Source organism: Phyllobates terribilis, unplaced genomic scaffold (assembly GCF_046119375.1).
Source record: "Phyllobates terribilis strain yellow unplaced genomic scaffold, ASM4611937v1 Scaffold_8__6_contigs__length_399053987, whole genome shotgun sequence".
NCBI lineage: Eukaryota > Metazoa > Chordata > Amphibia > Anura > Dendrobatidae > Phyllobates > Phyllobates terribilis.
In genome coordinates this window covers 361,799,888-361,815,585 of record NW_027362768.1, presented here as the reverse complement: position 1 = coordinate 361,815,585, position 15,698 = coordinate 361,799,888, and the positions used below count along the sequence as shown (strand labels likewise).

Sequence of the window (15,698 nt, the reverse complement as noted above, 5' to 3'; positions counted from 1 at the left end):
TCTGATAGGCCGGCAGCTGACACTGGTATTGCTGTGCAGGGTCTCTGCGCAGCAATACACTGCATTACAGCGCTGATGTCGGCGGCTGCTGGAGAAAGCCAAGATCGTTATGGGGTCTGTGGCTGCGGGCCACAGGTGCAGAAAGGACGCCGAGGGAACGGAGGACAGGTGAGAATCTTTTCTTTTTTTTTTTTTTCTCTGACATGTGAAATACACCACAGGGGACCTGTGCGCGGTATGGGGGGAGACGGGGACCCTGAGCGCAGTATGGGGGGAGACGGGACCCTGAGCGCAGTATGGGGGGAGACGGGACCCTGAGCGCAGTATGGGGGGGGACTGGGACCCTGAGCGCAGTATGGGGGGGACGGGGACCCTGAGCGCAGTATGGGGGGGGGGACCTGGATGGGGGACATGTCTGCAAGATTAGGACCAGGATGGGGGACCATGTCTGCAATATGGGGGACCATGTCTGCAATATGGGGGACCTGGCGGGGAGACCATGTCTGCAAGATGAGGACCAGTTCAAAAGGTGTATAGAAAATAAAATGGTATCACTAAAATTGTCACTTTGTCATGCAAATAATGCGGCCCCCCAATATAAATGTTTTTCCGTGTGCGGCCCATATGCCCAGCTGAGTTTGAGACCCCTGATGTAGAGCGTTAGAAAAAAAAATTCACTTTTTTTTTTTTTTAAATTATTTAATGGGAAATAATTTTATTTTTTTACTATAACAGACTTTAAGAAAGTTACATTTCTTCTAGGATTGCTAAAAAAAATACAATGAGCAGACAAGTCCTTTTGAAGGGTAAGGCCAGACGGGAGCGCCTTACATCTGCATCGCAGCCATTGTGTCTGGCCGTACCCTAAGGGTTTGTGCACGTGATTATATCGCTGCCGCTCGCTCCGCCCCACGATCAGTCGCAATGTTTGGTGTAATTTGTAGATGCTTCATGTAGCTACAGCTCCCCCGCAGGAGAAGTGAGGCATTACACCATTCCCATTGAAGTGACAATTTGTAGCTGCCCTCACTATGGCTAATAGATGAGGGTCCTAAACAGAGGAACCCCCTTCAGTGGGCTGATATCTGTAATTTTTTTTTTCAAGCCAGTTGCTATGGTTTACCCTGAGACCAGCCTGATTGCATTTCTGCGCCGCCTGCATTGACTCGCCAGTGTATGTGGAAGGATGGAAGTTTCTGATTGCACAACATATGTCCCTTCTCTTTTCTTTCGCACAGAATTACCGGTCGGTCACAGATGTCCTGGTGTCATTCGGGAGGCGGGTTTTATGCTATCCGCTTTATAGAAACTTCTGCCTGGTGACCAGGGCTGCAGAGGATGCGTGCACTCTGCTACAAATGGGTAAGAAATTGCATCTTGACATAGAGGAGAGATTAATATGTCTGGTCTGTCTCCCATAAAACCTTGCTGACCGGGGGTTAGAGGGGTACACCCGGGATTGTTGCTCTGACTGTGGCTCCTTCATCTTGAGTGGTGAGGTGGTGGTCCAAAGGTAATAATCTGTCCCACCATTATGCTGTCACTAGTATTGTGTACCCCCAACCTCCCTCCCACCTCAAATCTTTCTGTTGGATCCGGTTACAGCTGAGTATTGAAGTTTATAGACAGGAAGGCAGGAGCAGAGTGAGGTACAGGCGTTGACAGCTTGTGCTGCTACTTTCTAGCACGTGTTTATCCCACCGCAGAGCTGGATTCACAGCTACACTGTTTAGTACTCCTGTGTAATGTCACCTGTATTGGTGCTTTCTAGTAAGTAATTCTCACTTCAGAGCTGGATTCACAGCTACACTGTTCAGTATTGCTTTATAATATGATCTATATTGCTGCTTTCTAGTAAGTATATCACTTCAGAGCTGGATTCACAGCTAAGCTGTTTGGCACTGCTTTATTATGTCACCTGTAATGGTGCTTTCTATTTCACTTCAGAGCTGGATTCACAGCTACACTGTTCAGTGTTGCTGTATAATTTCATAGATGTGCTTTCTACTGTTTGTCTCACCCCAGTGCTGGATTCATAGCTACACTGTTCAGTGTTGCTGTATAATCTCATAGATATTGCTGCTTTCTACTGTTTCTCACCCCAGTCCTGGATTCACAGCTACACTTTTCAGTTCTGCTATATGTTGTTCGTGTTGCTGCTATTTAGTATTTCTCACTTCAGAGCTGGATTCATCGCTCCACTGTTTAGTACTGCTAAAAAGAAGCAAGACAAAAATATATCTCATACCCTACCATAATTATATATAAATGTAAAGCAAAGTTGCATAATAAATATAGGGTACTTGGTGAACTATTTTTGATCAAAAAAAGTATACAAGCCGTCCCACCAGCGGCAAGGTGACCCTAAATTGGGACGGTACCTATACTGCCTATATTAAAAACCTTACTGTATATCAAAGTTGAAATAATGCATATAAAAGGGTAGACAAATAGGACCGGGTCCCAACTCCAGACCACCTAGGCCCGTGGTAAGCTACATATATACCAATCAGCTCAACAAAGGGCATGCCACACCCTTAAATTGCACAGAATGCAAACAAGTCAAAAAACCAGACAATGTGAACTGAGGTCTAAGATGGCAGACATACAAGAAACAGAGGCATGTTCACACTAGCAAAAAAGAAGCAAGACAAAAATATATCTCATACCCTACCATAATTATATATAAATGTAAAGCAAAGTTGCATAATAAATATAGGGTACTTAGTGAACTATTTTTGATCAAAAAAAGTATACAAGCCGTCCCACCAGCGGCAAGGTGACCCTAAATTGGGACGGTACCTATACTGCCTATATTAAAAACCTTACTGTATATCAAAGTGGAAATATTGCATATAAAAGGGTAGACAAATAGGACCGGGTCCCAACTCCAGACCATATAGGCAGTATAGGTACCGTCCCAATTTAGGGTCACCTTGCCGCTGGTGGGACGGCTTGTATACTTTTTTTGATCAAAAATAGTTCACTAAGTACCCTATATTTATTATGCAACTTTGCTTTACATTTATATATAATTATGGTAGGGTATGAGATATATTTTTGTCTTGCTTCTTTTTTGCTAGTGTGAACATGCCTCTGTTTCTTGTATGTCTGCCATCTTAGACCTCAGTTCACATTGTCTGGTGTTTAGTACTGCTGTATGTCATTCATGCTGCTGCTTCCTAGTGTTTCTCACTTCAGAGCTGCATTCACGTCTACACTGCTCAGTAGTGCTTTAAAATGTCCACCATGTTGGTGCTGCTTCTGAGCATGTGCTACCTAGAGACAGGAGAGCAGGAATCCCTCATGTCTGTGTGTGCTGTGTATGGGAGACATCATAGCAGCTTGTCTCCACCCACCAGCTCAGAGACAATTGGAAATAAGATAGACCCTGCAGGGAGGAAAACTAGTGAAAAATGTAGGATACAAGTCATATAATGTCCAGATACATTATTATTCCTCATGTCACATGAACACTCCTTCTGAACAGCGACCTAAAATGACAGGTGGAATGCGCTTTGTCCAACAGTTGACTTTGCAAATCGATACCTGGTGCCATCGCTCTGTCTGGGCAGCACCACTTACATCTGGCTCGGGAGATTCAATACCCGGTGCCATCGCTTTGTCCGGGCAGCACCACTTATTCCTGGCTGCGGAGATTCAATACCCGATGCCATCGCTCTGTCCGGGCAGCACCACTTATTCCTGGCTGGGGAGATTCAATACCCGGTGCCATCGCTCTGTCCGGGCAGCACCACTTATTCCTGGCTGGGGAGATTCAATACCCGGTGCCATCGCTCTGTCCGGGCAGCACCACTTATTCCTGGCTGGGGAGATTCAATACCCGGTGCCATCGCTCTGTCCGGGCAGCACCACTTATTCCTGGCTTGGGAGACTCCATAACCGATGCCATCGCTCTGTCCGGGCAGCACCACTTATTCCTGGCTGGGGAGATTCAATATCCGATGCCATCGCTCTGTCCGGGCACCACCACTTATTCCTGGCTGGGGAGATTCAATACCCGGTGCCATACCCGGTGCCATCGCTTTGTCCGGGCTGCACCACTTATTCCTGGCTGGAGAGATTCGATACCCGGTGCCATCGCTCTGTCCGGGCAGCACCACTTATTCCTGGCTGGAGAGATTCGATACCCGATGCCATCACTCTGTCCGGGCAGCACCACTTATTCCTGGCTGGGGAGATTCAATACCCGGTGCCATCGCTCTATCCGGGCAGCACCACTTATTCCTAGCTGGGGAGATTCAATACGCAATGCCATCGCTCTGTCCGGGCAGCACCACTTATTCCTGGCTGGGGAGATTCAATACCCGGTGCCATCGCTCTGTCCGGGCAGCACCAGTTACTACTGGCTGGGGAGTTTCAATACCCGGTGCCATCGCTCTGTCCGGGCAGCACCACTTACTCCTGGCTGGGAAGATTCAATACCCGGTGCCATCGCTCTGTCCGGCAGCACCACTTATTCCTGCCTGCGTAGATTCAATACCCGGTGCCATTTCTCTGTCCGGGCAGCACCACTTATTTCTAGCTGGGGAGATTCAATACCCGGTGCCATCGCTCTGCCCGGGCAGCACCACTTATTCCTGGCTGGGGAGATTCAATACCCGGTGCCATCGCTCTACCCGGGCAGCACCACTTATTCCTGGCTGGGGAGATTCAATACCTGGTGCCAGCGCTCTACCCGGGCAGCACCACTTATTCCTGGCTGGGGAGATTCAATACCCGGTGCCATCGCTCTGCCCGGGCAGCACCACTTATTCCTGGCTCGGGAGATTCAATACCCGGTGCCATCGCTCTGCCCGGGCAGCACCACTTTTTCCTGGCTGGGGAGATTGGCGGGATGCAGGAGACCACATACCTTTCTGCGGGTTTCTGCTTGCGCCTCGCTGGGGAAGTTGCGGGTTTTGTGTTAAAGAAAAAAAATGTGTGTTTTCTTTAACACAATCTGGATATCATTTTAGCCCAGCGCGTCGCCTGCCAAGAGAAGGGGTGTGAAAACGCGACAGCGCAGAGCAATGCCAAAAAGACATTTCAGTTTAGACAACAATCTCTGTTATTTTTATCCCCTGCGGGTAACGGAGCCAGGAATACGCGGTGGCGGCGAGCTCAGGAGAAGCCTAAAGGGCGCTTCTCCCGTCGTATATTTATCCTTGGATATATATATCCAGCATCTAGGTATACTCTGTGCCGGGGCAATTAAAGGAGAATTTCCATCTCACACATTTATAGCTTATCTGTTCATCAGCAGGAGACACAGTGCTGGTGACTGGGGGGGCCTGCCTCCTGCTGGTGACTGGGGGGGCCTGCCTCCTGCTGGTGACTGGGGGGGCCTGCCTCCTGCTGGTGACTGGGGGGGGGGCTGCCTCCTGCTGGTGACTGGGGGGGGGGCTGCCTCCTGCTGGTGACTGGGGGGGGGCCTGCCTCCTGCTGGTGACTGGGGGGGGGGCCTGCCTCCTGCTGGTGACTGGGGGGGGGGGCCTGCCTCCTGCTGGTGACTGGGGGGGGGCTGCCTCCTGCTGGTGACTGGGGGGGGGGGGCTGCCTCCTGCTGGTGACTGGGGGGGGGGGGGCCTGCCTCCTGCTGGTGACTGGGGGGGGGGGGGGCCTGCCTCCTGCTGGTGACTGGGGGGGGGGGCCTGCCTCCTGCTGGTGACTGGGGGGGGGCCTGCCTCCTGCTGGTGACTGGGGGGGGGGGGCCTGCCTCCTGCTGGTGACTGGGGGGTGGGGCCTGCCTCCTGCTGGTGACTGGGGGGTGGGGCCTGCCTCCTGCTGGTGACTGGGGGGGGGGGCTGCCTCCTGCTGGTGACTGGGGGGGGGGCTGCCTCTTGCTGGTGACTGGGGGGGGGGGCTGCCTCTTGCTGGTGACTGGGGGGGGGGGCTGCCTCCTGCTGGTGACTGGGGGGGGGGGGCTGCCTCTTGCTGGTGACTGGGGGGGGGGGGGCTGCCTCTTGCTGGTGACTGGGGGGGGGGGGCTGCCTCTTGCTGGTGACTGGGGGAGGGGCTGCCTCCTGCTGGTGACTGGGGGGGGGGGGGCTGCCTCCTGCTGGTGACTGGGGGGGGGGGGGGGCTGCCTCCTGCTGGTGACTGGGGGGGGGGGGGGCTGCCTCCTGCTGGTGACTGGGGGGGGGGGGCTGCCTCCTGCTGGTGACTGGGGGGGGCCTGCCTCTTGCTGGTGACTACTATGATGTAGTTTTTCTCTTTTAGGTAAGGCTGCGGTCCTGAAATGTTTGCTGGACATCCACATCACATTTCAAGAGAACGATCCCGCGTATATTCTCAACGATCTCTATATCACTGACTATTGTATCTGGATTCAGAAAGTCAAGTAAGTAACGAAGCCTTTATATTACCTAGCACTGTGTGTGTATTATAGCGTGACTGTATGCAGCCAGCCCCGGAGCGCCCCCTAGTGGGGGCAACAGGCTGACCCAATATTATATCAGGGAAAAAACATTCCAACTACTGTACAGATATACATTTTTTTAAAAAAGAAGAAGAATGGACACAAAATTGTGAATTTATTTCACTTGAAAGAATAAAATGATGTTCAGGGGTGTAAATTTACATTAAATCGTACCTGTATTTTGAAACTTTAACTGTAGAAAATCATGGTCCATACCAGATATGTCTCCTTTCCCATGCTCTGTAACTGGAGTGAGGCAGAGATGTTGCATTCTGCTGGCACTGTAGGAGCTGGAACTTCCTTTCACTCATTTCCCAGTATACAGTCTTCCTGCACTATCCATTGGTGTGCCTGCCCTGAACTGAGCGATTTCCTCAGTCTTATAAAATTTGACAGGCAAGAAAGAGAGCAACAGCAGAGAGTTGGCGAGCCCCGCCCCCGATTTTCTGTGCAGTGACGGGGAGCCGCCCCCCCCCCCCCCCCCCGATTTTCTGTGCAGTGACGGGGAGCCGCCCCCCCCCCCCGATTTTCTGTGCAGTGACGGGGAGCCGCTGCCCCCCCGATTTTCTGTGCAGTGACGGGGAGCCGCTGCCCCCCCGATTTTCTGTGCAGTGACGGGGAGCCGCTGCCCCCCCGATTTTCTGTGCAGTGACGGGGAGCCACCCCCCTGACTGGTTTACCCCTTTCCTTGCAGCTGCTGCCACTTAGGTCTTTCCAGCTGTTCTGCAACTACAGCATATGTTGGGAGTTGTAGTTCTGCAGCGGCTGGGTGGCCGTTGGCCGCGGACCTCTGCAGCGGCTGGGTGGCCGTTGGCCGCGGACCTCTGCAGCGGCTGGGTGGCCGTTGGCCGCGGACCTCTGCAGCGGCTGGGTGGCCGTTGGCCGCGGACCTCTGCAGCGGCTGGGTGGCCGTTGGCCGCGGACCTCTGCAGCGGCTGGGTAGCCGTTGGCCGCGGACGTCTGCAGCGGCTGGCCGGCTGGCCGCGGACCTCTGTAGCGGCTGGGTGGCCGTTGGCCGCGGACCTCTGCAGCGGCTGGGTGGCCGTTGGCCGTGGACCTCTGCAGCGGCTGGGTGGCCGTTGGCCGTGGACCTCTGCAGCGGCTGGGTGGCCGTTGGCCGCGGACCTCTGCAGCGGCTGGGTGGCCGTTGGCCGCGGACCTCTGCAGCGGCTGGGTGGCCGTTGGCCGCGGACCTCTGCAGCGGCTGGGTGGCCGTTGGCCGCGGACCTCTGCAGCGGCTGGGTGGCCGTTGGCCGCGGACCTCTGCAGCGGCTGGGTGGCCGTTGGCCGCGGACCTCTGCAGCGGCTGGGTGGCCGTTGGCCGCGGACGTCTGCAGCGGCTGGCCGGCTGGCCGCAGACCTCTGGAGCGTCATTTTCATTCATCCCCAGCTATTTAGTGTGAATTCGGCCTTCGGTCCAGGCTGTGCGTCCCCTCGGCCCCGTCTCCCTGTGGAGTGGGAGTGTGTGATATAACACTGGCGGGGAGTATCGGCACCAGCCATCTGCGCAGCGTGCCGGCTCGAGTGCAGCGCGGATCAGGGATTTGAGAGCTGGCTCGAGTGCGGAGCGCTCGGCCCCCAGAGAGACACATGGCAGATTGCTCTAACTTTCCTGGCTGTCACAGTGACAAGAGCGAGCCGGGTCTGTTCTGTGAGAAGACGCCGGAGAGAGATGAAATATGAAACGTTTCCAGCATAAGGAGCAGCCGGGGTGGAAGCTCAGCGTCTCAGGATGGGGGGCTCTGCCTCAGCATGCTACAGATAAGGGGGGTGCGAGCGTGAAGGCATCTGTAGTGTGGAACTAATGCCCTAATCTTGGCTGTAGCCCGTGTCCCATCAGTAATGGAGAGTGGGGGCTGCTAGACGATGCCCCGCTGGCTGCCACAGGGGAAACGGGGGTCAGACACTATATTTTCTTAGACTTGCCGTACAGCGAAGTTAAAGGGGTTTTCTTAAGTCTAAGTGATGTTGGATTACAAGGTTCTGACCTTGAGACCTCCTCTAATCCAAAGAATGAAGGAACGGCAGCACTGAATCCTCCAGTAAAATGCGCCGGCCGCAGTTCCATGCATAGCCAGATGGATTTGGGGGCGCTGATGAGCAGCACTGGAACCCCCTTATTGGGATCGGCGGAGGTCCCAAAAGTCAAACTCTCAGCGACCATTAACTGCTGAGAGATCCTAGCTGTATGCCACCGCATGCTGAGATGGGAACACCCCTTCAATATGGCTGCGGTGTAATACCAGGCACTGCCTATGGACAAAGGTGGCGCTGCTCCTGATGGTAAAAAAAAGTGTCCCCTTCCTTTAGATCCAATATACATTAGATCCGACTTTTTCATATAAAAAAGCGTCAGATCCTCCGCTCCCGAAGGGCTGTCGATGGCCCCATTTAAAGGGATCGACCCCTTTAAAGTGTTAGGTTCAACATCACTAATGGTTTAAGATTGCAAACTGCTTGTAAAAAAAAAAAAAAAAAAAAAGTCTACTCTTCAATTTACCGTCTTTTATTGTTTACGGCTCATTACCTAGGTGGCTGAGCATGCACAGCTCTTTTCATAGAGCTTGTAAGCGCTGATCTAAAGCTGGTTGTATCGCAGTAGTGCACGGTCTGGACAGCTCTAGTGCTTCTCTGGTCGGAGCGGGCACACGGTTCTGGCTATCGGCGCAACAATGTAGCTGGTCCGAGCTGTCAATCTGTATAAGTACACCCCTTGACAAACAGGAACCCAGGAGGCAGGGGTGCGGGGCGGCCCTGAAGATGAAACACTTTAAGTGACTTCTCTTTTCCAACCTTTTTTTTTTTTTCCCAATCTTTTTAAAGTTTTCATTATAGTTTGTCCACTAGGTGGCGCTGTTCTGCTTCTGCCAGTAAACATGCAACTTTCATAGTGATCAGAGGATGATGGTTTCAGTATCGTCTCCAGTATCTTTTCATGTACGAGCCGGGTGGCCTCATCTTGAAGGTTAACGCTTGTAACGAGGAACATCTTGAGTTGGAGGATTAGGGAGAAATGTGGATCGTGCTATTTTTCCCTGGTCGGGGAGTCTCGGGGGTTAATTCTATGCACTCAGCGGAAACGTCTTTGTTTCTGGGTGAAGAGATTCTTTTCCCCTCCTGAATGATCTCCGCGCGTCTCCGTATTGTCAGCTAATGTTTTCAGTGTCGATTAGGACCATTGCTTGGCAGACGCTGTGCAGGCATGTGCAAACTACAGCTTTTCACTCGCACTCTCTCCAGGGGAAAAGCTTTGTGGAAGCTGATTGTGCCCAGACGCACGCACTCCATATATTGTGTGCAGCGCGAGAGGAGCAGCTGTTCCCAAATTCAGTCTTTTTTTTTTTTTTTTACTATTGCAGAAACCGCTCTATAAAATCAGAAGTGTAAATATCTCGGCTCCAGACATTGATACTTTCCTGGAGCTTTTTCCTTTAAAGTAGCTGGAAGGCGACAAATACATCTGTGGCCATGTTCTGGAAGCCTCAAAATAATAAGGTTACCTAAAAGGTTTGCCAGAAGGGGTCTGACTGCTGGGGCCCCAATGGTTCACCACAACGGGTCTGACTGCCGGGACTCCCATGGTTCACCGCAACGGGTCTGACGGATAAAACCTCCAGGGTTCGGGAGAACTGTTGTGACTGCCAGGACCTCCCACGGTTCCCCAGAAGGGCTGTGATGGCCAGGACCTCCCACGGTTCGCCAGAAGGGCTCTGACGGCCGGGGCTCCCGCGGTTCGCCGGAAGGGCTCTGACGGCCGGGGCTCCCGCGGTTCGCCGGAAGGGCTCTGACGGCCGGGGCTCCCGCGGTTCGGCGGAAGGGCTCTGACGGCCGGGGCTCCCGCGGCTCGCCGAAAGGGCTCTGACGGCCGGACCATCCGAGATCGGGAGAACTGTTGTGACTGGCGGGACCCCTATTGATTACAAGAGAGGGTCTTACTTGGACTGTCACTTATCATGACAAAGGGTTTGACTACTGAGACCACCATTGATCAATGGAATGGGTATGACTGTCTTAATCCCCTCCATCATACCAACTCTACTGCTGGGATCCAGTAGATCATAAGAACATGTCGGACCTCTGGTATCCTGCAGATCAGGAGAACGTCTCTGACCGCTGAAAAGGAAGCCACACACGGCGGCACCGTGATCCAGTCGCTTTGTCTTTGCCCCTTCTCATCAGTCACTATTAGTCTGTAATCATTGTATCCACCTTCCCTCTAATGCATCTATTAGGAAATTGCCTTTTAAGCATTTTTCTTGTACAAGTGAACATTTTTTTTCATGTAAATTAGTGAGGAGAGCAGGCGCCGAGCGCAAGAATGCTATTTGTTGAGAAATACCGGGACGTTGCCGATACAGTATGGAAATCTCGGCGGCATCGCCTGCGCGCATACAGATAAGCTGATTTGTTGGAGGAAATGACTGAACTGGAACAGCAGCTTCAGCGGCGATTTCATTGTCAGCGGATTGATTCTTCAGATCCTCCAGCGCTGAACAGCAGGCGGTGGCAGGCTGCGCGTCGGAGCCAGGTTTCTCCAGATGGAAAATTGCATCCTTAACCCTGGAGGTCACAGTGGAATGTCATCGCTTCGTTCCATCCTCCCGCTAAGTGAGCTTATCCAACACCCCGCTGCCTGCGCCACTCACATCTAGATAATGCAATTAACCGGAGCCTCCGTCTCCGCAGGTTCTGGTGAAATCTCCTATTTTTTATTTTTTCCTTCTCATCCGTCATTAGTCTGGTGTTCTCTGTTATCAGCCAGAGAAACTCACTGAAGTGGCGCTGTGTGGCCTTTAATGCTCGAGTACGTCCGACCTTGAGCCTCTAGTCCTGCAGATCAGCCCCATTTACTAGATTCGTTCTGCTCTCCAGTGGGGGGTCCTGCTAGGGTTTCTCCTAAGGGAAAAGCCACCACTATGACTTACTGCAAAACCCCCTTAAGAGCTAGTCTTATCCCCCTCCCTGTTGTGCGGACAGCTTTGAAATTTGTTTTTTTTTTTGTTTTGTTTTTGTTTTTTTCCTCCTCTTCTTCCAAGAGTCATTACTTTTTTTTACATTTCCATTTGTGAAGCCATTTTCTGAGACCTGTAAGCCAAGCTGACGCCCCATCAGGATCACACCACTTAAAGGAAGAGTCAGACGGCCATATAACTCGGACGAGGATCACAACGCAATGCTCAGACTGGCCAGTGGATCTCCTGACATGGTCATGACAACATGTAGTCTTATGCAGCTCTCTCACTCGGGTCGAGAGAGCCGAAGGCCAGCCCGAGCATTGCGTCACGATCCTCGTCCAAGTTATACGGCCGTCTGACTCTTCCCTAAAAGGAATCTCTCAGCAGCTTTTTTTTGCTATGTAATCTGAGAGCAGTGTAATGTAGGGGGCAGAGTCCCTGATTCCAGTTGATTCCAGGGATGTGTCACTTATTGGGCTGTGTTTTGCTGTTGCAATGCAATCAGTGTTTTATCAGCAGGAGATTATCACTGCAGGACTAGGTGTCTTTTGCTTATTGGTCCAACTACGCCCCCAGCATTGATTGGCAGCTAAACAGTGTACACAGAAAGAGGCCAATCAGTGGTGGGGGCGGGGTTATACACAGCTCAACATTCCAAGATCTGCAGGCCGGTGAATATTTGTATTCACTATTTCGTTGTTATTTCCGGTGGTGTTAATTCCTCTAGTATTCCTCCTGGAAATTCATAATTTACCAGTAGAGTGTGATTGGGCGTATGAATGTATAGACCAGAGTTGGCTAAATAGAAGAGCAATTCATGGATGGCTAGATGGATACATATAGGGGGATGAGTCTGGCCGGTGTTAGGTTCGGCCGTACATACAGATGTAGCGAGCGCCACGATTTACCGTCAGCAGCTTGCTGCGCCAATGCTATATACCAGAGCGGCCAGGAATACAAGGTTCATTATAACTGCGTAATACCGCGCGTCACGTTCGTGCATTATGTCCACATTTCGGATTTTATTTTGGCGGGGCTATCACCCCGCAGCGTCTCCCTGAATCGGAGGTTCACACTTCGTACAGACATATTTACCTTGGCGCAGACACAAGACGCAGCTTGTGCGAGGAAGATGGATTTGGCAGCATAAGACCCGAGCTATGGAAGAGCTTTTATTACAAGTGCATTTGGCAGGGAAGCCGCACACTTAATGTATGTGAGCACTCGGCGGACGCGGCGTGGTATTCAGGCCTGGATCTGATCTTGGTGGGTGGCTGCACGGATATATGTAGTATTGACACACAATCCAGACCTCCCCCCCCTGCATGGAGACTATCCCCCCTACAGATCTATCTGCTCGGATCAACAAGAACTGATGGTGATGCATCATATATACATGCAGTAAAGCCCAACGTAAAAGACGTTTTCTTCAATTTTTGTACTTTAAGAAACAGACATTTTGGTCCCTAAGGCAAAAGTTATTTGGAATGATGCGTTGTTGGTTTGGTCCGGCCCTGACTTAAAAACCAGTCCGTCAGTCCCAACTGCAGAGATTGTATGTTTTACGTGAGTTTTTTCAGGGTGATACAAATTTACTATTGAGCGCAATGAGGACTGTACACCCCTGTACACAGTGAGCTCCCCCTAGTGGTGACTGCAGGCGGCCACCATTATTTCATCTGCGCGTAAGGAATATTGTTATTTGTGGGGGGGTCGACCATCTGTCCTGAGCTACAGTGAAGAAAATAATTATTTGATCCCTTGCTGTTTTTGTACGTTTGCCCACTGACAAAGACATGAACAGTCTATAATTTTAAGGGTAGGGTAATTTTAACATTGAGAGATAGAATAGCCAAAAAAAATCCAGAAAATCACATTGTATAAATTAGATAATTTTTTTTGCATTTTGCTGTGAGAAATAAGTATTTGATCCCTCTGGCAAACAACACGTAATACTTGGTGGCAAAACCCTTGTTGGCAAGCACAGCAGTCAGACGTTGTTTGTAGTTGATGATGAGGTTTGCGCACATGTCAGGAGGAGTTTTGGTCCACTCCTCTTTGCAGATCATCTCTAAATGATTAAGATTTTGAGGCTGTCGCTTGGCAACTCGGAGCTTCAACTCCCTCCATAAGTTTTCTATGGGACTAAGGTCTGGAGACTGGCTAGGCCACTCCATGACCTTAATGTGCTTCTTTTTGAGCCGCTCCTTTGTTGCCTTGGCCGTATGTTTTGGGTCATTGTCTTGCTGAAAGACCTAGCTACGAACCATTTTTAATTTCCTGTCGGAGGGAAGGAGGTTGTCACTCAGGATTTTACGGTACATGGCTCCATCCATTCTCCCATTGATGCGGTGAAGTAGTCCTGTGCCCTTAGCAGAGAAACACCCCGAAAACATAATGTTTCCACCCCCATGCTTGACAGTGGGGACGGTGTTCTTTGGGTCATAGGCAGCATTTCTCTTCCTCCAAACACGACGAGTTAAGTTCATGCCAAAGAGCTCAATTTTTGTCTCATCTGACCACAGCACCTTCTCCCAATAACTCACAGAATCATCCAGGTGTTCATTGGCAAACTTCAGACGGGCCTGCACATGTGCCTTCTTGAGCAGGGGGATCTTGCGGGCACTGCAGGATTTTAAACCTTTAAGGTATTTCTTCCATTTTCTTACTATTGCACCAACAGTTGTCTCCTTCTCACCCAGCGTCTTACTTATGGTTTTGTAGCCCATTCCAGCTTTGTGCAGGTCTATGATCTTGTCCCTGACATCCTTAGAAAGCTCTTTGGTCTTGCCCATGTTGTAGAGGTTAGAGTCTGACTGATTGAGTCTGTGGACAGGAGTCTTTATACAGGTGACTATGTAAGACAGCTGTCTTTAATGCAGGTAACGAGTTGATTAGGAGCGTCTAACTGGTCTGTAGGAGCCAGAACTCATAATGGTTTGTAGGGGATCAAATACTTATTTCTCACTGCAAAATGCAAATATATCAAATTTATACAGCGTGATTTTCTTGATTTTTTTTGGGGATATGCTATCTCTCAATGTTAAAATGAACCTACCCTTAAAATTATAGACTGTTCATGTCTTTGTCAGTGGGCAAACTTACAAAAACCGCAAGGGATCAAATAATTATTTCCTTCACTGTACTATCAAAAGCATTTACAGCAGCCACATAAACCACAGGAAACTGTGAGCTGGACGTATTCATTGACTTCTATGGGAAAGCCCTACTACCTATGCAACAAAGGCGAATGAGGTGAGCTGTGATATATACTCCTGTGGTTTTGTTTTTTTTTAAAGAAACATTGCCACCCATATCTACAGGCAGTGACTGGTACTGCAGCTTGGGATAAAAAAAAAAACAATTCCGAAAAATATTGTCGAACGTGAGCTGAATATAAACCAATGTATACGCTACCCAAAATGTCCATAGTGGTGAAATATGTGCACATTGATGTAACCTCCCTGCAGATTGTATGGGGGTGTATGAGGCGTCTATGACCAGGTCTTCAGTTTGCAGCCCCTCATCGTCCCTGTGGACGCCCCCCGAGAAGAGGAATTTGGAAATCTCTCCCATCGCTGGAATTGAAGATAATGAACGAGCGCTAACGACTCATCTTCTAATGGACATTAATTGCCTCTGCAGCTTTATTACCTGACTCTGACCTTGGTTGTGAGAACCTGCCAACCTTCATAATGCCCGAGGGACTGACAACCTTTTATAGAGCGTAACCACCAGCGGGGGAGAGACCTGGCGACAGCGGTGCACGGAGAGAGGAGCGCTGCGGACATCCTGTGCTGCTGCTTCCTGCAGCCTCTGCCATAATAACATTTCCTACAAGACCGCGGCGTAATAGAAAGACGCGGGCCCAATCTACGTTATGGGCTGTAGAATGAAAACAAGAAATGTGTTGGGCTTTATTAATTTGTTACAGTGCTGCTCACCATTATTGGCAAACCCCTTCATTTTTTTCATAGACTGTACAATATCTTCAGAAATAAATGGAAATTTACCAAAGTTATATCCTCAGGATTTTTTAACTAGTGGTCCAAAGTAATACAGCAATAAAACATTGTTTTTCAACTTCCATGTTGCAATTTCAAAGAAGAAACAGAATAAACAGCATGTGCAGCAATAAAGGCACCCCTAATTAATACTTGGTTGCCTCCCTAATTAATACTTGGTTGCCCACCCTTTGGCATTGCTGACAGCCTCCAAACATTTCTTGCAGCCATCTATAAGCTTCTTGCACTTCTCAGCTGGAATTTCCTCCCACTTTTCCTTTGCAGTTTGTTCAAGCTCCTGAATGTTTGCAGGCTCTTT

General features: G+C 50.4%; 1 protein-coding gene across 2 annotated transcripts in view; it reads left to right on the top strand.

Annotated features, from left to right (window-relative positions):
- SHQ1 (SHQ1, H/ACA ribonucleoprotein assembly factor) overlaps window positions 1–15,698 on the top strand; it is a 68,633-nt gene that overhangs the window by 31,855 nt on the left and 21,080 nt on the right. For both annotated transcript variants that reach the window (XM_073644764.1, XM_073644765.1), the window contains exons 10-11: window positions 1,239–1,362; window positions 6,222–6,342. In XM_073644764.1, coding sequence (XP_073500865.1) covers window positions 1,239–1,362; window positions 6,222–6,342 — 245 coding nt within the window. The remainder of the gene's footprint in view (window positions 1–1,238; window positions 1,363–6,221; window positions 6,343–15,698) is intronic.